This window comes from Bradysia coprophila, unplaced genomic scaffold (genome assembly GCF_014529535.1).
Source record: "Bradysia coprophila strain Holo2 unplaced genomic scaffold, BU_Bcop_v1 contig_24, whole genome shotgun sequence".
Classification (NCBI taxonomy): domain Eukaryota; kingdom Metazoa; phylum Arthropoda; class Insecta; order Diptera; family Sciaridae; genus Bradysia; species Bradysia coprophila.
Window position 1 is genome coordinate 2,348,370 of NW_023503501.1, and position 24,084 is coordinate 2,372,453.

At 35.1% G+C, this 24,084-nt stretch overlaps 1 protein-coding gene across 1 annotated transcript; it reads left to right on the top strand.

Moving 5' to 3' along the window:
- Positions 1 to 3,323: 3,323 nt before the first annotated feature.
- On the top strand, positions 3,324 to 21,691 carry LOC119077823 (probable GPI-anchored adhesin-like protein PGA18). Its single transcript, XM_037185132.1, has 11 exons — positions 3,324 to 3,342; positions 3,505 to 3,697; positions 11,721 to 12,168; positions 13,012 to 13,198; positions 13,273 to 13,447; positions 13,926 to 14,044; positions 14,107 to 14,745; positions 14,810 to 14,879; positions 14,946 to 15,197; positions 15,260 to 15,435; positions 17,548 to 21,691. Exons 2-11 carry the CDS (start codon positions 3,514 to 3,516, stop codon positions 17,728 to 17,730), a joined length of 2,433 nt encoding a protein of 810 aa, XP_037041027.1. The 5' UTR covers positions 3,324 to 3,342; positions 3,505 to 3,513; the 3' UTR covers positions 17,731 to 21,691.
- Positions 21,692 to 24,084: the final 2,393 nt, after the last annotated feature.

A 24,084-nucleotide genomic window follows, 5' to 3' on the forward strand; every position in this document is an offset into this window, starting at 1 on the left:
CGAAAGTTTCGCTGTTAATAACGGTTTGTGTAACTTGAAGATTTGTTTTCCACCTTTAGGTCTGTCCAATCCGTTTGATTCACACAAAATGTCCAGCTTCACATTCTCAATTCCGCAAAAAAAAAAAGTTTTCCGTTTCAAGTGCAGTCTCTTAGTATGCAAATACTCTCTGAGACAAGTATTCATTGATTTATGTCGCCTAAATGTAGGCTAGACATATGCACACAATTTCATTGTCTTTGAGTTACGTCGAACGAGTCATTCAGTGTGTACATCGTTATAGCCGAAACACACTGCAACTACCCGAATTGTGGAATTGTCTGAGACGGGAATTGAACCAGAATCATTTTGCTAGCAGCGTCTTATGACGTAACCACTGTGTTTACATTCTTTTACATTATTTTTCCTTGAAAGAATTGCATACGAAAAAAACTGCAGAACTGCTCATAAACAGAGATGCATCCGAAAGAAGAGAGTTGTAAATGAGTTGCACGCTAAAAAAGGGTGTTGCATCGTTGCGTAGAAAAAGAACTGCAAATCGTGTGGTTTGCCCCTCTTGTATCCGTCCAGTTGTCATTCGATAACCTTTTTCGGAGGTATCATAGGTGTACATGGTACAAAATGTTACGATCAATCGCGTTGCTCATTTATATTCGAATACAAATTTGAAACGCTCTACGTTATAGACCCAATAGATTCTTCTGCTACTAGTGCTACGACATTTAAATCATAGGAACGATCTTTATGTAATAACCATTGTTATTTTGCCACTAGCGATTATAGCCCTTGCTTTCGGCTCAGGCCACAAACATCCCTCTCGGCAAAATAAAAATCTTTAAACAAGCGTGTAATGTACTATAACAGCTCGAATAACTTCCATAAACACCGGATAATGTTACTGTGAGCTTTATACTGTAGCCAGAGTGTATTCAATGATTAATTTTCGTTTATTTTGTTTTCGATGAACTTGTCATGCCCATACCGAACACACATATGCATTGCATATGTAACGCAGTTTTTTTTCCCTACATCTATTTGTTAGAGCACAAAGAAAACCGATTTTCGAGTTCCCGGGAAAAAACGTGTTACGAGCATGGCAAACAATCGTTTCCATTCGGCGACCTTGTCATTCAAAAAAGAAAAAAAAATTACCAACGTATTTTGATCCACTTGGATGTGTGCGTTGAAAACATTGTAGAATTTTAAATGAACGCGAGATGCACACTGTGGCACACATATCGCTGTAAGAAATTAAACTGCGATTGCGTATAATTCTCTGTACGGTTAAATACGTAGTTCTCTCTCTCGAATCAACTATAATGTTGAATATGCATATGCGTTTTACAATATGCTTCGTATAGATTCTCTCATGCGGCTATTTATATATTGCTCTACGTGTAAAAATGCCTCAAACATTTGTATATAATCGTTCAAAAACGCAAAATACACATAATGGATGAGTGCCATTTATACTCGACGAATAACAAGGGACTCATCTACGAACACTATTTTTCAATTGGAACAATCGTTTCGGTATACAATGAAAAAGGTACAGAGAATTGACGCGAGGTCTACAATGTTTTGATGTCTAATCAATGATTAATAATGAGATGTAATCAAACGAACCAACAACGTCGCAGAAGCTCTTACATAAATGTGGCGTGAAAAATAACAAATATTTTCTTCAAGGTATTCGGTGCAACATTATAACTAACCGAACTATGAATGTTATACAGGTATATGTGAGAGCACGTATGACATCAGTCCATACCGTTACTCAAACTTTGGCACCAATTCATAATAATTTTTGTCGATTTGTCGATTAAATTCAAAAAATCTGCACATTTTCTGGAAATGAAAAAAAAAAAAAAAAAATGAATGGAGGGTACAATGAGTGTCAATTCCACGTGAATGCATTGCTAAATTATGTATAACAATGAAACTGTTTATACCCATCACGCATACTTAAAAGTCAATTCAGTTTGTTTTTTTTTGCTTCTCGTTTTATTTCTCATTTGTATTGGGAATACAGGCAAATCTCTACACAACGGATTGTATGTATTTGTCAATAAAGGTCCCATCAACATTGCGCAAGATCGATTTTGGTTTTAAACACATGGATTTTCTGTTCGTTAAACGTGTTGATTCGTTGGATGCCATTTCTATATATTTTCGCCTTTGTAAACTGTTTATAAGTTTGTGTTTATGATCGTCTGGGTTTGGTGTTTTTACCTTTGTGTTGCTCTCCATATGGATGAGTTTACAGAATTTATACAACAACAAAAAAAAACAACATGAAATCGATGGGTATTTAATCCGATAAAACGTTTCGTTCGAGAATGGTACACAGTGTCCTTAACTCGTTTCAATATTGCATCAATTATACATTCCTTGACTGAGAAACGAAGTGGAAAAAAAAGCGGCTGTCTGAATAATTTAAATATATTGTAGAACTGATATATATACAACAAAAAAAAAACAAGCACGAAAGTCACTGGTATCATCATCACCTTTTAATTTTCTGAATGACCTTTGCCGTTTGTTAATATAACTCTACCAAATTTATGGAAAACTTCGTCACATTAGAGAGTGGTCACAATGAAGTGATTAAGATGCCACCTCAAGCCTATAACCTGAAGACATTTCTTTGTCTCGATAAAGTATAAAATATGATGCATATTTTCCTGGTGCACCTGTCGAACGAACTTGCATAATGCGTTCGCTACATATGTAAAATTTCATCTGATTCTGTTTTTGTGGCTCAGATGATGACTCAGATAAATAATTAATTTATCATTTTCTAATCGTTCAAATCGAACTGATAATAAATTGTAAATTATATTCCTCATGTGTAATCGTGCCAGCTATCACGTCTCGTTATACCTATTTTGCTTGATACAAATGTAGCAACAAATACAAAGTTGTTTTTTTCCTGTGCATTCAACAAACTATACGAACACTCGTTCCACTAGTTCTGCAAGCAACAAAGTTTTCTATTATATATACTTACTTCAGATAGTCGGAGCAATATTTTATACAACAAAATGTTTATTCTTCAGTCTAAAATTATTTACAAGTTTTTTTTTCTTCAATTCAACGATATTATAGTGTGTTCGGAGTTCGGACAGTAAAATCCGAATGTATTGGTGAAATTGTTCCATTTACACAATAAAATTGCGAATTTTTATTCTTATTTTGTGTGAGTTGATTAAACAAAAATTAAAGTCAATGGCTGATTTCATTTATAATTTTGGCGTAGTAGACAATGTGTTATCACTTGTTCAGTAGTGTCGCACAGTTTATGTTTGTTTTTCTTTTGTTGGTGAAAAAGAAAGTTTAGCGGTATATATACAACCACTTCAATGTTATCATTTTCTGTGATTAGGTCATAATAATAAATGAAGCAAAAACTGAAAATGATTATCTCTTTTTACTGATAATAAAATGCTAAATTTATGTTTAAATTACAAAATTTGTAAATAAAATTCTTCCTCTTTTTTGCAGCGAACAGCAATGATGTCGTCTGTGGAACAGCTCTTACGAGCTGCGAAATATCTGGAAATGCAAGATCGGCATCATCAATACGGTGGATTGTCGCCACCCGATTCGCCTGTGGCAACTAGTGATAATCATTTAATTCAATTCAATGGTGACGTTATTACAAATACAGCGCCTAGTCGGATTGACGCCCGAAACGGTAAGATTTTCAACGTTTTTAACCAGACTTCCAACCGATAAGCGTCCTAGTTCCCATGTAACCAGGGGCGACTGTTGAGAAATGGTTCACTGAAGTTCATTAGAAAATTCACGAAATTGCAATAAATAGTGCACCAAATGTCACTAAAATGCACTGAATTTTTCGGTGGAATTTGGTGAATTTGGCAGTGATATTTGGTGCTTTTTTAGCGAAATTTTGTGAATTTTTTTAGGGAAATATTTCTCAACATTAGACCCTATATCATCCCTAACCAGGGCCGAATGTTGAGAAATGTTTCACTGAATGTCATTAGAAAATTCACCAAATTGCACCAAATGTCACTAAAATTCACCGAATTTTTCAGTGAAATTTGGTGAATCTTGCAGTGCAATTTGGTGCTATTTTTGATGAAATTTGGTGAATCTTTTAGCTAACTATTTCTCAACATTAGACCCCGTCCCTAACAATTTACCAATATGAAATTAACAAAGACTGGACACCGTGATAAGTTTGATCGAAAATTGAAAATTAATCAAAAATCAAGATAGCGCGTTTCCAGTCTACGTTAAATTGATATAAATATCACAATTGCAATAACAAATCGAACGAAATAAGTGAAGATTTTTACTCGGATTTTATCACACATTTTCGCACTTATTTAAAGATGACTTCAAATCGAATCAAAATGCTATCAACCGATTCAAATTTTAATCGCTAAATATTAAATGCAAGTTCTCTACATTTTAATACCCTTTCTGATCCGCGCTCCGTGCGAGTCTAAAAATATACATTGTCACTAATTGTATAGTATGGGGCACGTGTATTTATATTGAAGATTGTTTTTCAACAGAATTTGTTGCAATATAACATCATATGGCGGCCGCAAAATAAAACTTCGCGTGATTTTATGCTTCTTACATTAGATTCATTGGGTGTGTGTGGGTGTGTGTACGTGCGTGTATCAATGTATTTGGGCATTAATTCAATCCATATCACATGCACATGTACACTAAGTTTATTTTGTTTACATGTTGAGAAATGGCCACGTGTTCCGCGCGCAGTTGCCACATTTATTGATTTATATGGAAAATGTCAATGAACTAGAAGCTGGCTCAATATGAGAGAACGTTTCGCAATTATGGTGTAGTATGATAATTTATTTACTTCGAAAAAGTAAATATATTTTTTTGTGCAAAACAACGAACATGCTGCTGTTTGCTTGAATTTTTCGAACACAGTTTGTATATTATTGTTACAATCAAATCGTTTCGAGTTGTAGGTCATGAATTAGAAATTAATATGGATTGCCTGTAATAGACTTCTTTGACATCCCCTAGACATTTAGACTATGGCAATACAGCCTAAATGTGAGCAGTTTATTAACCCTAAATGTCATTTTGATCCCACATTTTGTGACTTTTGAGTAAAGATTCAAGTGACGCACTTTCGTTTTGTGATAATATTTAGACCCGCACTGGCAATGTTAGGTGATCGGGGCCTTAGTTCTCGTGCATTCGTAACTCTAAAATTCATAACCTGACAGTTGCCTGTAGTTAATTTTCGTTAATTTTCTCGATTTTCTAAAATTTTTATGAATTTTCTACAAAAAATTTTTGAAAAATCGTGAAAATCGAGACTGGTTGTCTGTATAAATTCCCATAAGATCTGTCAAGTTGATTTGTCAAGTGACAAATTCTTAAAGTTACGAAAATACGAGAATCGGAGCCCGGTTAGCTTTTTTACATGCAGCTCTGGCTGCCAAAATAATTTTAGTTGTCGCTTCAAAAATCACCCGATAGGCAGTTAGGTAGCTAGTTCGGTTCTGAATGTATAGAAATGGCCATTTGGAGGAAAATGAAGTGCAAAAACTCACAAGGTTTCATAAACATGAAGTTAAATGCAAATCAAACATTTGAATGTGATTTGCATGATGGGGATATCTTAGTATTACTCTTCTATTTTAACATGATAACCCATCCTATTTCATCAATTTTTTTTTTGTTGCTGGCACACAGCACATCAACGTGATGCGAAATAACATTTATCTCAACTCAGATACGAAAATCCAAACTTTCGTTGACCTTTTCGAGTAAGTATTCAACTGGGTGATTAATGCTATTTAGGCACAAGATGTGTATTGTCACTCGAGGCCTAAAAGAGCATTTACCACTCGGACACTCGGTGACATAAAGTAATTATTATATTCGGGGAAACAGCCAGGTCCGAAGTGGTATGTTATAGTAAACGAATACGATGCAATAACTCTGAATAAAGCCTTAAATCAGATTTATGATTAAAGAATAAATTCGTCTTCACAACATTCACAGGTCGTAAAAACTTCCAACAAATTTGTGTAGAATTTTCGTGAGTTTAAGAAAATTGTTTAACTTAGGTAATTGTGAAGAGTTCAAGCATCCCGAGAAGTTGGTGAACGAAACTAATCACATATCAGAGCCTTTTAGATAAACTCTGGTGACATTAAGAGAAACGTAGTGAAACTTCTACACCAAGTACTAGTACTTCCTATGGAACAATATCTGACCATTTTTCAGTTTTCGAGTTGATCGTTCATAGTCACGCCTGAAAGGGTCATTTCCGATTATTCCTCTCAATAATCTTAGGTTTTTGAATCAGAGGTATAACAGAAAACGACCCATTCTGGCGTGACCATTTACCACCCCTTTGAAAATCTCTAACATCTTGAGTTGTACTTTTCTCACTAAAATTTCACCCATTTTGAGAAATTCGTTAGGCTGCTTTCATAAATTGTTGACATTTTACTAGAGTTTATACCTTCTGATCGAATTTTTGTATCGTAGCGGGGGAAACCAGTCTTTCGTGATTATCATGGTTAATCAGTTAATCAGCAACATGATTTTTGTGAATATGCACGGTTAACTACCACATTTCACGATTAGTTGTAGTTTTGCGACGATTCCCCCTGTTAAATGCTGGTTAATCACTGATTCTTCACCATGTTAATCACTGGTAAATCATGTTAATCACGACAATAAAAAAGATTGGTTTCTCCCTCGTATTGTATTTTTACTGAATTTTTCAAATTATGATTGAAACACCTAGATTTCAATAAATCTACCGAGTAGAGAAAGTAAAGAAACCATTCCACTAAAATAGGCTCTGGCACATATTCAGCCATTATGTATTTACTATCCAACTATTTCCAACAACCGACCGAGTCCACAACTTTACATCTATTCTAATAGACTAGAAACTCCTAACTAAATAATAATTGTTCAGTTTCGCACAAACAACAAGACGAAATCTGTGAAATTCTATCTTAATTATGCTAAAATATGCTAATTTTCCAGATTACATTTATTGTTCAGCAACTTTGTATCGTTGCATGTAAATCAATTCAAATCTAATTCAAAATGCAAAAAATACTGCCACTGACACTAAATTGATGGAAATAATAATCTGTCCATTTGTATACCCATCTTCTATATTGTTGTTACAACAAAGGATGTGTCGGGTTAATATCACTCTATAATGACTGTTTAAACGAAGGATTTTAGAGTTCGAACTTCTTTTTTTTGTAATCCACATTCACGTTCCTAATAAGTTATACATCGTCCTGTTGAATAAATTTGAATGAATATTATAATGCGCATTGCGCACCAAATATTGTCATTTTTATTCGTTGGAATCGAGCCTCTTCAAATAAGAGAGTAAACAAAAGACAACTTTTATGCATAAAGAGAGATTTAATATTTTCCAGCAACAATTGAAACTGAATAAAATTTGTTTTAATAAAATTGTGAAATTTTGGAGGCAATCACATTTTCAGCACTATCAATTGCGGTTGTACACATCAGTCAATTTCAGAATTTTGTGGTGTATGGTTGTGTCGGATGTGTCTATATATAACCGAAATTTGTGCATCGACTGAACTGTGGACTTAATTTACAAATATAATTGAGCAAAAGAAAACGTTTCATTAGAACGACTCTCATTTAAATGATTTTTTCGTTCCATTTTTGCTTGGTTTTCTAATTCGATTCGTTCCAATTTTAGTAACTGCTAAAATATGCATAATTCAAACGCTGAGTGGTTGTGGAATAGAGCTACAATGAATCATTTAGCTCTGTCCGCACCAAATACACTGACAATGCACGGGGCACCTGTCTTCTCCACCAACTCCAAAGCCATGACGGATGCTAGCATTTGTGTTGGAATGAGTAACGTCAATATTAATCGGGAATCGAATCGTTTCGTTAGTAATATTCCGCCCCATTGTAAATATTCGATTCCGAGACCATTAATGCCGGCGAACTGGTATGCACAATATGTACGCGAAGGTGAGACGTACACAAAGTATCTTGAGACCCCAGTGCTCGTATCGAACGAACTGAATGCGTTGGTAGTCAGTGAATACTCATCAGCTCATTTGAGAGACGAAATTCTTAAATTTCGTCAAAGTCAAACGACGCAACATGTGAATTCTTACGACTACTTGACATGCCCTCAAGAGAACGAATTGAATCCAACAACACCGACAACATCTTTAGCAGCAACTAAAGATGAAGTGTCGATCTCATCGTTTGCACAACCGAAGAAAAAATGGATACGACACTATATGATGGGTGAATATAAAATTTATCGTTTTTCGAAAGATCATTCCTCTTAATTTTTTGAATTGCCTCGCAAAATGACAACAACAACAAAAATTGTGATTTCAACACCAATTTATTTTGAGTTTTTTTTTTAGTTGACAAGTTAGGCCTCCTAGACAATGACTTTTCATTATTTTTGTTAACAACTGAACAGATTGATCTGACGGGAAAAATTTAATAATTTCTTTCTGATCAAAAGTACAATTTGAATTGTGTCCGTGATATGAGCATAGAACGTTCCATTTAAATTACGAACTAATTTCCGCTAAACGTGCTATTTAATTAACACACACACTACGACTAGGCTACCTGTCACTAAATTATCACCTGAGGATTTAGGGATTCACCAAACTGTGTGGAGACACAGAAACAGAAGAACTCTTCCCTCGGCCAGTACCCGCCATTCGTGATGGGAAGCACAACAGGCCAATGTGCTGAGACCCTGTATCTCACCCACGTAATCCTAATCCCAAATCTAGTATTTTACTCGATGCGGATTAGTGATGCTTCTTAAAACGAGATGACAAGGTTTGGTTAACTGTAAACCAGATTATGAGTTGTAGCATTAATCAGTGGCAAAGTAATTGATTAGCTTTCAACATAAAAAAATGTGATCTGATTCCTGATTTAATTTGGGTTTGGGTTGGCAATGTCATATGAACGTATTTTATCACACTAGCGCGATAAAGGACTTGCAAGGCTTTTTATCGCACTCAGCATCATAATGAATTCCATAAAACGTTGTATGAAAGACGAATCGTATGAAGGTGTTTTATCGCACCAGATATCGATTGTCAACCCGAGGCGAAGCCGATTCTTGTTACATAAATAATTATTGCGGTAATTTTCACTGGCACATCTCATAATCTGCCGTAATTTGCATTAGACACTAAGTGAAAAGAATGAGGGACGCAAATTACGACAGCAATTTGGTGTAGTAGAGATATTTCACTCACTTTTACCGAATATATAATTTGAAATATTTCTCAGTATATTAGGGTATTATTAGGCTATGATAACCTTTCTTGTTATACAAATGAAAATGAAATGAAAATGAAATACTTTTTTCATTCCTAGTTATGTGATATAGCACCTTTCCTGACGCATGGTACGAACCTTTGTTAGGGAATAGGCCAGAATTCACTAAAAAGCCACTTAGAATAAGTTAGAAACAAAATGGAACTTGTGTCACAATATCTCCTCGCAGAGATATAGAAATAAATATTTCGCGAATCAATATAGAGGGATTCTTTTGAAAATCCACCTATCAAAATCGGACCCATTTCGTCTGGGATTGATATATACATGGTTTGAAAGGTCTTTGCCAGTAGACCTCAAAACAGGCCTCACACAGTCTCGAGCCACACCTGGTTGCTGGTGGAAGATCTCCGAAGTTGGAAAAATAGTGTTCTTTATCCGAATTTTTTGGCCGTTATAAATGTTCGTTCCGGGTGAGATTGGGCTCGTTGGAAAGCTGAGCTTAAGTACTTTCGGGACATGCCTAGTTTGATTAGATTCATTGATATATGTTTACATTTGCAAGAAAAATTTTCAAAATCTGTGTGAACTTTAGACAGGTCTGGGCTGGTACTGATGACGCTTAATGTGAACCTAACATGCTAGTTGTAACATACATTGTCTAAGCTTTCCGTTGATACCTCATTTGTAGTGCTGGTGATTGCTGACATAACAGAACTTTATGTTAGTACAACCGCTACTCGTAAAACTCGCCAGCAATCACCAGCACTGCAAATGAGGTATCAATGAAAAGCTTAGACAATGTATGTTACGACTAGCATTTTAGGTTCACATTAAGCGTCATCAGTACCAGCCCAGACCTGTCTAAAGTTCGCACAGATTTTGAAAAAAAATTCTTGCATTTTTTGCAAACATATATCAATGAATCTAATCAAACTAGGCATGACCCGAAAGTACTTGAGCTCAGCTTTCCAACGAGCCCAATCTCACCCGGAACGATCATTTATAACGGCCTAAAATTTCGGATAAAAAACACTATTTTTCCAACTTCGGAGATCTTCCACCAGCAACAAGGTGTGGCTCGAGACTGTGTGAGGCCTGTTTTGAGGTCTACTGGCAAAGACCTTTCAAACCATATATATATATATATCTCAGACGAAGTGGGTCCGATTTTGATAGGTGGATTTTCAAAAGAATCCCTCATACCCATTTCGATATATGTGTTTTTATAGCTCTTGCCTTGGACAAGGGCTGTAAATTTAAATGTCCCAACGAGAGGTGTAATTGACAGTTATAATATTTAGTATGGTTGAATGTGATATTTTGGCGTAAAGTCGGAAAACTAAATATCTAAATGAATTTCGGAAAAACCTTTTACGGATCCAATCGAGGAGACACGATGGATAAAAAAGTGTAGCTAAAAATTGGCTGATCAAGACAGTAATCAGGGTACTGACAGAATCTTTCGGATACACACACGGAATTGTGAAAACCAACACCTTTTCTGTTTCTGTTTTTTACTTGAGTTTCTGGAGAACCATTTACAAATTCATGTAAAATTCACAAAAAACTTCGGAGGGAACCAGCTTTGTACATGGTGTCGGTTTTCGAAATTCCGCGAGTGTAATAAATGTGACCTCCGGATGTAATTCTTTTTGTAAGTGTCACAGCAAATAAAATTCGAAAACTGTTGCAGTTAACACCGTTTCGTAATATTCAAAATTTGACATCAATAAATCTATTAAATCTTTCGATAGAATCTTTCATCAATTGATATGAATTTCAAATAACGATCGAAATACGTGCACAAGCAGATGGAATAAATATTTTCTTTATTATTCAGGCTATTTAAACTAGTTTCTTGCACCAGGCAATTTTGAGCCGTCGAAATGTTGACTACAAACGTATAATAGCACGTCCACGTGCCTTTTTGTCACGTGTACAGCAACGCATTCTATTTTGAAACCAGAGTTTTGAAAATTGGTTCGAATTATTATACTTTTGCGGTGCACTTATATTCTTACTTTTTTTATTGTTCCTTTTTTCTCTCACTCTCTCAAAACAATATAAGCTGAGTTCATTGGTTGTGCGAAAATGTGAGCCTTTTTCTGGCGTGTTGTTAGCAGGAATTATGCAATACAATCTGTAACAATTATGTAATGATGTCGATTTAGTTTTCAGCAATAAAATCGTTTTGTATTTAAAAATAATTGTTATGCAATTGATAAAACATTTATTTGTTACTGCAATATGTGAAAAAAGATTTATTTGTTTATGTAAACCAGTCTATTTCCGAAAATAATCAACGTCCTCGCTTATCCTATTTAAAAAAATTATTTTTCGCATTTTTATTTTATCTTTTTTTTGTTTTGTTTTTGTTTTTTTCATTTTTCCGATCATTTTATTTTTAGAAGAACCATTCCTAAATGAGCACACTGTAGCGCGCCCATTAGTAGTGATACCATCCCAAAATCACCAACAACACCTCAACAATAATCATCACCACCACCCTACCCATTCCCTATCGCCGCAATCATACGATGCGTCACGCAGTCGAAGCTCATCATTATCATCCAACCCAATTACAGCAAATTGTGTACATCATGTATTAACCGGCGGTGAAGATTCATCACAATCTAGTCTAAATTTAAGTGCGTCCAGTGGTTATTTGAGCGGTAGCAGTGCAAATTCTAGCGTAGGTGGTAGCAATTTAAATTTAAGTGGAATAGCATCAGCCGCACCGCTATCAACAAGTTCGACGTCATCGCTACATGTGAATGGCAGTCCGGATCATCAAGCACCGCAACCTCAACAGTTAACAAACAATCGGCGGAGAACGATCAGCTCAAATAGTAACGGGTAAGAGTTTATCACGTTTATAACTGTTAGTGGTTTACGGTGGGGTTCAGGTGTATAAGCAGGGAAACGTTTTCGCGATTCTCACGAACTTCGCGATTCTCACGAACTTCGCGATTCTCACGAACTTCGCGATTCTCACGAACTTCGCGATTCTCACGAACTTCGCGATTCTTACGAACTTCGTGATTCTAACGGACTTCGCGATTCTAACGGACTTCGTGATTCTCACGAACTTCGTGATTCTCACGAACTTCGCGATTCTCTCGAACATCGCTATTTCCACGAATTTTCACATTATTTCACGAATTTTCGCGACTTTCACAAACTTCCCGAATCTCAAGAATTTTTGCAAATTTACATCAAATTCGTGAAAATTCATGTAAATTCGCGAAAACGTTATCACAATTACTCTGTGCTAACTATGGCGAAACGTTTTTGCAGAACCTTTTGATGGTCATCAAATTGGTTCTTCTACATTTTACTTGCTCAAGTATAGGACGATAGACGTGAAAGCTGTTACGTCGGTGCACAACCACAGCTTCGGTAGTATAGAAATAATCAACGGTTGCAAATCGTCGTCATTCGCTTCACTTACTTTCAATTTATGCAAAATTTGTATTGCAAATAGCCTCACCATAAAACTGATCCTCCTGATCATTTCTGATCCTTCTTTCGTTCTCTTCAAGAAAGAAGAGTCTCAGGGAAAAAGAAGTGTTGGCCAAAGGGTTGTAAAAGTTTCACGAGTACAGTTAAAACACTTCAGTGTGCACACCTTGAACTCCACCTCATTCCTTATTAAAATTGTTAAAAAGAGAAAGAAAAAAAAAGTTGTAATTGCGTTAGTGGTATACAACACAGCCCATGCATTCTCAGGGCCGGCACACGAGAAGTTCACAACAAGTTGGAGAAGAATCGCCGGGCGCATTTGAAGGAATGTTTTGAGCAGCTGAGAAAACAACTTCCGTTCAACCAAGAAGAAAAGAAAGCATCGAATCTGTCGATTCTAGGCAATGCAAGTCGAACCGTTCAGGTAATTTAACTTAGACAAAAAAAAATATTGAATTGGAAACTGAACTGAAAGATGGCAATTTTGTTTGTGAACAGTCGCTGAAACGAAAAGACCGTGAATTAGAGCATGAAATGGAGAGATTAGCTAAAGAAAAGGTAGCTCATCAGAAGAGAATTCTAGTACTGAAGCGAGAGCTGAGCCAACAGTTCGGTCACGATGTTGTCCTTGCCGATCCAGAATTACCTGGAACCGTTAGCCTTCGTGAACGATGTAAGTTTTATTTGAATACAAATCGAATAACGTTGACAATCCTAAATTTAGAGTATTTACCGTCAAGCTGATTGAGGTTCGTTGTCTTAATACGTACCTACCTCGAACACAATTCACAAAGTAGATTTTATATTATCTGCTCTCTTCATTGACCACTATTCTGTCCACGTGACTTGAAAGTCATTATTTTCTTATTATTTGATTATAAAACTTTAGGAATTGGAATGAGTTGTCTTCTTTTAAGTTTTCTTACCAAAAGTATTTTTGTGCGTGACCCAGGATACTCGTTTTACTGCTAACGAAAGTGTTGGCATTTATTACCGTTCATTGTACAAAGTTTATTTAGGTTACACAATTGCAGCACTTAAAATACCAAACCGTACAAAGAGCCATTGTACATTTATTCGAAAAATTTTCGCCGTTGTATTGAAAATTAATTCTCGGAATGAAATGGTTCAAATGATTTTTCTATTTTCAGTTTCATCTGAATCTCTTAGCGAACCCTCGTTGCCAAGCTCGGGCCGTGCCCGGTATAGCTCCACCAGTTCGCTGTCAAGTGCTGCAACTGCAACATCACCTTGTACTGCTGGTGTTCCGGTAAGTTCCGATTCGTTTACAGAACAAAGAACGACTAACTAAAACGAAAATTCTTATCCCAGACTCAGTCTGCAATGACAATATCGAATGTGATAACGTCAAATGTCCAATCACCTGCTTCGTCGCCACAACGTCCACTTTCGTCCAGTCCAACGACCATACCATTGTCGCTAATCACAACCACAAAATATTCCACTTCATCAAACGATTCGTCATCGTCGCTGAAAATCACACCGGTTGTACCGAATGGTCTGTCGAATGGTTTAACCAATGGCATCACCGCTCACCATCACAATGGTGGCAATCATATCGCAATTAATTTTACGACAAGCGAAGGTGTTTCACCTGCTCTCATAACGGCAACCAGTTCAGCAATGCCAATTAATTTAAATGGATCGAAGGCTGCTCAAATTAGTCAAGGACTGCAAATCATCACCACGACCAATAACAACAATATCACAACGAATAAAATGTTGAACGGCAAAAATGGTATGCGGACGACAATTGAGCATCAGCAGATCCAGTCGCAACAAGTTTCGTTACATAATACCAATGGGAGTAGAAGCGACATATCCAAAACGGACGCGTCCAAAAAATCTGAAAATGAACCACCAACTAAAGTGCTGAAGCTGATAAATGGTAGCGCTATTCTGGCATCGGTTGTGGATAAGGATCATAAACTGATCCCGGCTGGTCTGCAGGTTCGTTGTAATTATTTTAGTGTTCGATGGCTCTTGATTGATGAAATTTTGTTTTCATTTTCAGGTAGTTTCACTTCCAGTACGTGTCATTGGGCCTAGTCCGATGGCAACAATTGACCTAAGTAATTCAAATGGTAAGATTGCCCCACATTGTCGCAACGACGTCAGCAAAGCATTCACAATTTCCCTTTCAACTTCAGTCCCACGAAACCACAACCATTTACAAACGGCAAATGGGGCGCAACTGCAAAAGTTGCTGGTTAATGGTACGCAAGCGAATATCACCACCGCAAACACTGTTATGACAACAACAACCAATAAAATTACCAACGAATTTCCTCGCCTACCTGGCGGCGCCGAACTAAACATTTTGCCAACTGGAACGAATGGCACAAATCTGTATCGCACCAACGGTAAAGTGGCGATCATCAATAACGGATTTAACATCAAAGGTATTTGGTTGCTCGATTCGACTGAAATCGTTATCCTGCTAAAGTTCCACGTTCTGTTGTAGAATTTCTGAATACTAGCGATGTGAATCAAACGAACGGTCGATCTGTTCATATGGTTACACCCGTGCAATCCAATTCAACACCCATATCAGGCTTAACGCCGATCGTCGTATCGCAAGGACAGAATGGGACTAGCTTAGCTCATATCATTGCACCGTCATCACAACTTGCTGGAAAGGTGAGTTTAACAGTTAAGTAATGGACGAAACGATCCCATTTGTTTTCCTGGAGTTAAGACGTCGAATTACAGACTCGTTTATCGTGTGAACGATTGTCGGCGTTCAGACAGGGAAACTGTAGTCAGTAGAACTCTTATTATTCCAGATATAACGTCACGTAGGGAAAAGAAGGTTTTTTTTGGAATGCTTTTCTGTGTACCTTCTTTCTAAGTGTGTACAGATGTCCCTGGACCGTAAAGTGTTACTAGCCTGACACTTCGTAGCATCTATCCCATTTTACATGTCATGCCGTCCGATATTTGAGTCAGTCAATTGATATGTGATAAAATGGTTCTTAGACACATGCGCTGTATACCACGGTCTCTTTGACGTATTTCACGTATTAATGAAAAACTGTCTTCGGGCAATATCACTATAGGGCGTAACTACCATATCTCTGGAAGATTATTTTCGTAAACTTTATTCCTGAAAGCTTAAACTATTCGTAATGTTTGGGAGTCCATGCCGTTGATTCAATGGCAATGAGGAACAATAATTCCAAATAAATTCCTACTTTCATTTCCCCCTCAATTTTATGTTTTAAATTCCATTGTTTCCTGAGATAGTCTAGAAATCATGGTTAGGTCTTTCAACGGCATAGTCTTTTCCTTGGAACTCCACTAACATTCTCTCCTTGGCCATCTTAAAAGTTCCTCTGTGAACCAAGAATTTTGATTCAACCCGCTCTAGTCATAAATTTACCGTTCGCATAGAAAGTAGTGTACGACTAGCAAAGCCCAATCCTGTTAGAAAGTTTGCTTTTTGCGAGAATCGTTTGGAAGAATTCTTTTGAACCAACCCTACCAAAATCGGAAACATTTAGTGGACTTTTTTAAATGTAGCTCTTTAGAACCGTATACACACTGGAGCTACGCGGATCATTTGTTGAAGAACTACCTTTTTTTTGAAAATGAGTGAAACAAAATGAAATTATAAGTGCCTGGACAGGAGTTCGTCGTTGGAAGTCAAAACCACTTTTTAAAAAATCCTCGGAAGTATTTGAGTGAACTGAATCTCAAATTTACATTCAAAGGCACATTTATCGTGTCACTACCCAAGCATGTTTGGTGTCATTGCAAAGCTAAGACCAGTAGCGAAGGGATAAACTATTTCTTTGATGTTTTCGTTACGTTTCCGAAATAGTATCATTTTTACCCATATTTTCAACTGCTCGTAACTCACGGTGGATGAATTTTAACCCTAATAAGACCCTCCACACGACCTTTTACGTCTCCTGTACATGGAGAAATTTTCACAACAAAAATGAATGATTTCCGTTTTCGATCACCTCTCACTAGCCACACAAGCGTCGAGGAAGTTTTCTATTCCTTTTTAGAACGGTTTTGGCTTCTAGGGACCATATAAAAAAGTCCTCTGGAAAATACGTCCGATTTCGTTGGGCTTTTGTTCCTTTTTCATTCAATAAATCAATAAGCATTTTCTGTTTACAAATTACAATTTTCCTGATATCAATCTATCGATTTTACAACAAGATAAACTCAGGCGTACCATGAAATCTCAGCGCAAGCTTAAAACAACAGTTGAAGGCGAAACTGATTACGAAAAACCTCCATATGAATGTAATAAAACTAAACAACAAAAACATAAAATAACATCTAAAACCTAACCAGAACACTTCCGTCATAACTCACACCTAGATCTAGATCCATAGAACCCTGTACGGCTCGCGTAACTGGAGAAATTTTTGTAAGAAAATTGCAAGTTTTCGGTTTTTGATCACCTTTCACCAGCCACACAAACTTCGAAGAATTTTTTCGAAAGTGGTTTTAGCTTCTAGGGTCGAATACCTTTCTAGGCAGATATAAAAAAGTCTACTGTAAAATGCGTCCGATTTCGGTAGGCTGTTTTTCAAAACAATCCCTCATAGTGACATATAGACTTAAGAGAGGCGTAGTTGAATTGTGAAACCGGGACAAGGGATGTTATCCCAACGAATCCCTCTTGTTGCACGCATTCGAAACAAAAAATATCCCACCCCTGTCTCCTCCAAATAAAATATGAATTTCTCGCACCCTCAAATGATGAAACTAAATTGTCAAACGCTATAACAGGTTGTAACGACACCACTATCCGTGAATGGACAAGGCCTACCAATGATGGGCACACAGTACCTGAGCACAGCTGTTGTAAAACCAGTTGTTGTCACCGTAGCGGGTAGTGGCAATACCGTACATAATGGATCCATTACTCTGCCAATAACATCCACAAGTGCAACTAATAGTAGCAATTTGTAATTAGTTTAATAAGAAACAAAAGAAAAGAAAACAACAACAACAAAAGGAAAAACTGAGAAACAAATAATAATATTCCTGGTCACGTACACACGCATTGAGTTTAATTTTTGTTCTCTTCATCCTGATTATTTTCATCCATACAATATATCGGTTAGTGAATCGAAGCTAAAGGATTTTTTTTTATTTTTGGATTTCTTGTGTTGTAAAGAAATTAAATAATAATTTTTTTTGTTTTTTATTTTTTAATCGGGAACAATAATGTTTTAATGTATAAGTGAGTGTAGGATCCATTTTGTTTTAGCAAATGAAAAATATGAAAAGAAAAAGAAAAAACAAATCAAAAGAAATGAAAAAAGAGAAGAAGATTATTTCCACAAGAAATTAAAATAATTTTAAAAAAATATTAAAAATAAAATTAAAAGTTAAAAATAAAACAAAAACAAACAAAAAAATGAAGAAAAAAAACCGTAGATTTTGAAATTATGAATGTTTATTGTAAGAGAAAAAAAACAAAAAATAATTTATTACACAACAAGCATATATATATATATTACCTTTCTTCCGTTCTCCAGTTTTCCTTCATCCATTTAGGTAATTTAAAAAGAAAATTCATTTCCTTCCAAAATTTGTAAATAAATTTCTTCTGTTAATTTTTCCCTGTCTATCCATCAATGATTGTCCTTCAATATCCCTTTTTTTAGTTAAATAACCCACACAATATTTAAAAAATAAATACAATTATTTACTACACACACAAACACACACACACACACACACACACTCGTAATTCTTTAAGGTACCTAATTTTTATGTTAAACATTTTTTTTTAAATTAAAACTTTTAGTTAAGAGAATTTTATTATATTTTTTTTGTTGTTAAAAATCTTTGACTTAATGTGAAATCAAAAAATAAAAAATAATTTAAAAAATATTTATTTGTACAAAAAGAATAAGCGGGAAAGAAAGTGTAAAGGTCGTCTACATTATGTGTCTGAATCAAAAAACAAAAAAGAAAAGTGAAGAAAAACAAAACAGAATGCATAAAATGAAATTAATAATAATTTAGTCGAGGCGCTTTACAAAATATACAAAAGCCAAACCAATTTTTCTATTTTTAATTATTCGTTATCTTCATTTAGTTAAATCATTAAAAAAAATCTACCGCAATTTATGGCCGACGATTAAACAAAACTGAACTTAAAAATACAAAAGGTGAGAAAAAAAATTAATTTAACAAAAAACAAATTTAAAAACGAAAAAAACAGTTAAAAAATGAAGAGGAAAACAAATTTACGGAATAAGTTTAATTTATTGTTGTTTTAGGTTTTAAATTATTAAGTATTATGAATGGAAAAAGTGTTCGGTAAAGAAGAGTATAACAGAAACAAAAATTCATGAACAATACACTACGTGCGACTAGTTTAAAGCATTTCAACCTTAATCTTCGTCGATACTTTCGTCTTCTTTCTTTTATTTTTTTTTTAATAATCTTGTCGCCTCATCAACATTTTCCATGAAAATCTCTGTTTTTTTTTTAAAGAAACTTTTCTTAATTTCTCTACACACACCGACACATCCATAGCTTCGGATTCAATTTCCATTAAATGTTTTCCGTTTTAATTTCAATTTTGCCGCATTTGCAAGGAAATCTTAACTACAGTTAGGGACAGTGAAATTTCAGCATGAATTTGCTTCAGCCGTTTTTCAGCTCATCTACACGAGTAAATCTGTACTTGTGCTTGTACACGGCTGAAGCAGGTGTGTAGTAGGCGCGGGTTAGTGGTATAAACCGTTTTTATTGATTGTGTGGATCAACTGAAAAACAGCTCAACCAAATTCATGCTGAAGTTTCACTGCATCTGACTGCGATAGCATTGACACAATAAATAAAATCGTTGACGAGCTCATTCACCATTTAAACCAGGACCAATTTAAAAAAAATTGTTTTGCTAAATTTGTTAAAAGTTTCCGAAATTTGCTTAATTTTCGCAAAACGAGTCAAATTTTAGGTAAATTTTTGCAAATCTTTAACAAAGTTTTTGAAAATTTTGTCCAATTTTAGCAAAATTAACAAATCAATTTTCTAAAAATAGATCCTGAGAGCTACTTTAAGGAATGGAATCGTCATCGAAGAGTCGCACCGCGAACTTTGGGCAATTCACTCAATCTTTTCTCCAGTGAAAATTTTCTCGTTTTGAAAAAATGCCAAGCTGATTTAGACGATGGCTTGAGCAAACTGGCAAGTCAACGGAAATCGAATCAGTAAAAAAGAAAAATGGAGTTCAGATGTCCGGTTGATCATCTGAGTTTTATGTTGCGTACAAGGTTCGGCGAGCGCTGATAGCGATGCTTCGTTTCCATTTACCATTTTAAATAGCGATTCGCTAGTAATCCAATACTCATCTCGTGACCAGAATTTTCATTTTCGAATGGCTTCGCAAGTAAAATACCTCACGACCTTGTTTGGAGATTCTCCTTGTCAAGCTGAAAAATCTTTTCCAATCAAAATTTCCAGATAATTTTCGTCCCTTTATTAATATCTCATTGAAACGAATATGTGTTGATACGTGTGTTGTTTGACAACTAACGAAATGGAATTGCTTTAAAGAAGAAAAAATCAATCGAAACAAAGATTGTAAAGTGACTTATAAAATAGTCTCATCTTTTACAGACCCGTACTAATACGTCATTGGCTTTTTATTTTATTTTGTTGTTAAATTATTTTATTGGGAAAGGAAACGAAATCAGTGAAACCAAATCAGTGATTTGTATAACTATTAAAAAAAAAGACTTTACTAAAGAAAACAAAATCAATTTTGTAAGGAAAATTGGACTTTAGTTATTTTTGTTTGTAAATAGAAACCAAAAAAAAAATGAAAAAAAATTATAAATAAATTATTCACTTTTAAAAACTGTAAATAAAGAGAAACAAGAAAAAAATCAAATGAAAACTTTTTTATCTCTAAACTAAAGACCACTCAAAACAGCAACAACTTAATAAAAAAAAAATGAAAACGATTAAATAATTAATAGAAAAGTTCGTAATAATTAAAAATTTAAACAAAAACCAACTGTGTTTCTCATCCCCCGCTCCTAATCCTCCCAACAAGCTTAAATCGACGATTGCAAAAAAAAAAGGTTTCTCCCTAAAAACTTCACACAAAAAATGAAACAAAAAACCTAAAAAAACAAACAATTTTTATCAAAATATTTTAACAAACAAAAAAAATCATTTTTATCCATTAAATCGTACTCATTACATTGAATCATGTACCTTCTGAAGAATCGATTCACATTTTTGACTTAAAGTTACACAACATTCATGGAAGAAGAAAAAAGCAAAAAACAAAAGGCACTCATCTGTTTTAACAAGAGGACACGATTTAACATTAAAAAACTATTAAATAGGCACCGCCTTTCGATCGATCAGATCTGATTGAAAGATAATAATTTAAGAGAAATCAATAAAAAAGTTTTAAAAAAATAAAAAAATAAAAACGAAAAAGAAAAACTAAAGTTAACGGCATTGCGGCAATTTGGGGAAAGAGATGTGACAGACTAATAAATAATAACAAAAGTGAAAATTAAATGATAATTGGAAACAAATAAAACATTTGATGGTTGGTATAAAGACCCAAACAAAAACAATTAATTTAAGGAATACAACAACAACAAAGGTTATATGAAGAATTTTATTCAAACAACAACAAAAAGAAAATTATGTTTTAAACAACTGAATGAAAAATGATTATATTTTAGTATACATTCACAGAACATTAAGGAAGAGAGAGTGGGAGATATAAACATAAAAATGAAGAAGACGAAATGGTAAATTGTAAATAGATTCATCTAACATTAATGTACATTCTATTAAAAAGAAACAAGATAATAGATAAAAAATTAAAACACAAAAAAACAGCTAAAAATTACTAAATTTGTCAACAAAAAAACTAACAAAATAATGAAAAAAAAAAAAACAAAAACAAAAAAGCTATAAAATTAAAATTAAAAACAAAAGTAAACAATCTAAAGCATAGTAGTGTTATAAGGTGACAAAAAAAATGAAGAAGAAAAAATCAACCAATTTAAAAACAACAGCATAATGAAAACGAAAGAAGTAAATAAAGAAAAAAAAATCAAAATAATATCCGAATGTTTCATTGTTCTCGCCAACGCACTTCAAGCAAAAGTGCTTCGAGTGACAGCTGCCAAATAGAGTCCTATTTTGTATAAAAAAATTTCCAGATTTTTTACAGTGCAAAAAATTTGTTCGATACACTGTTCCATTTCAGTGCTATATTTAGAGTACCACTCATGCTTCGAGTGCGTTGCTCTAGCAGATTCTTTTGTAGATTTTATTCTGGGTGAGACGACAGGGGTCTACAATAGTCATCAATAGCCGGCAATAGACGTATTGATATACGTAAGTTACCAATATAAACACCGATGTGGTGATCCTACGTTTTCTGCTCGGTCATCATTTCAGTCATGGTAGCCTTCTCGTCGCCCCTTAGAACTCGTCGAGGATGAGAGGTACAAAAATAACAACTTCAGAAGATTGTACCACATAGGCAACTAAGAGCCTTAGTTGAAGACATTTCGGACAAACGAATTGGGTATAGACCAAGCATATAAGATTGCTTCGGCCCATAAGATTCAAGTGTATTCCTTTTCCTTATAGTATGGGCACATTAGATTTTGAGCTCGCTAAAAATAAGGAACAAGCCAATCTTTTCGGGATTCTGTGGTCCTTAGGTACCTATACAATATCCCAAAAGTCCTACTCGATCCCATCGAGCATTTTGAGAAAAGTGAAAAAACCGAAAAAATTGAGGTTAAGTGCAAGCATTTTTTTGCAGTTGGTTCTCTTACCGGATATCTCAAACAAAAAGTTTCCGCTATTCAACAGGGCGTATAAAGGCAGTATAATGCTTGTCGGAATCGGAAGTTTGTTAGCCCATAACGCTTGTTTAATTCATATTTATTGAGACCCTTATCAATGTGGAACTGGTAAAATGAACAGTTTTTCATAACGGTCTCAAAATGAATTGACCACGGCTGGATATACCTCTTTTCAGGAATTTGATTATTAAAAATTCCACGAAATTAATTAATTTGTAAATTCAGAAATTTAGGAATTTTTCAAGAATTAAATTCCTGAAGAGTGGTCTGATGATATGCATAGGAGCTGATATTTTTCTCACAGGTGAAAAAGAACGTTCACCTTCCAGAACCAATGATCCTAGCAAACCAAGGACACAGTTAATCCGTTAATTCGTCGAACGAAGGTGAAACGAATTCTTAGCATGGAGTTCAGCGTCAGTGGAAGGTTATCGAGGTCGAAACAGCTTTTCTTTCGTCTTTTTTGTCACTTTACGTGATGTGTGGGCAAGGGAAGAGCTATAGCTCTGTTTGTCGTTCCGAAGGATAGTTTCTTTGTGATTTAGTGAATGTGAAAAGGAGTCCTGTTTTGATTTCTGTGCAGATGTCCGGTTCTTGCAATTTGTTCCCCTGAGCTTTTCGTCTCAGGTTAAGCAAAATTGGTATGTACGAAGTTGGTTTTTGTCGTTGGCAGTTTTTTTTTACTAAGCTTAGGGACTAGTGTTACATTGTAACACTGTTACAATCATCCACATTTTTCTACGCAAATAGCGGCTGGTGAAGTGAAAGACTTACCACTGTGTGATTATTTTCAAATAAAGTGATCCAGTTCTTTATAACACAATTTTGGTTCCCAGCCTCAACTGTTCGAAAACTGTGCTAAGTGTTCGAAATGGAACACTTTGTAGAGTACAAACGGTTTTAATATGAAGTTAGGTGGAGTAATTTTGCATTGATGGGTTCGACCACAGGCTAAATAATGGAAAACACAGTATAATTGTCGATCCCATCAGCGCAAAATAGCTCGTGTGATTTCGGCCTTTTAGCAGAGTTCTCGAACAGTTGAGGTTCACACACAATTGTGTCATAACGAACTGGAACACTCCATTGGAAATTTTAGCTTCAGCGGGGGATAAAAGCAAATTCTATTTGTTCCTTCAAAAATGTTTCTTTGGATTTCTTCGACGTCCCTTTCGAGAGCTATGATTTCTCCACCAACCACTTCTGCAATTATACTTTTAGGAGTAATCTAGAGACACAGGAAATATTTCTGGGAAAACACTTTTCCATATTTTTGGGAAAATTTTGAAAAATGTTGGAAAAAAAATTCCAGAAAATATGCGAAACTGTTTCCCCAAAAATAGTCCCTGGTTTGCAACAGATTTAAAATTCTTGATAGTTTCCGACAGTTCACAATGGCTTCAATTCGTAACGGTAATTCAGGTGGGATTTCGTCCATGAAAAACTACAAAAC

Coding starts and splice junctions, on each gene's coding strand:
- LOC119077823 (XM_037185132.1), top strand. CDS start 3,514: ATGATGTCGTCTGTGGAACAGCTCTTACGAGCTGCGAAATATCTGGAA. Junction 12,169..13,011: donor ATCAGCTCAAATAGTAACGG/GTAAGAGTTTAT, acceptor TAATTGCGTTAG/TGGTATACAACACAGCCCAT. Junction 14,746..14,809: donor TGATCCCGGCTGGTCTGCAG/GTTCGTTGTAAT, acceptor TTTCATTTTCAG/GTAGTTTCACTTCCAGTACG.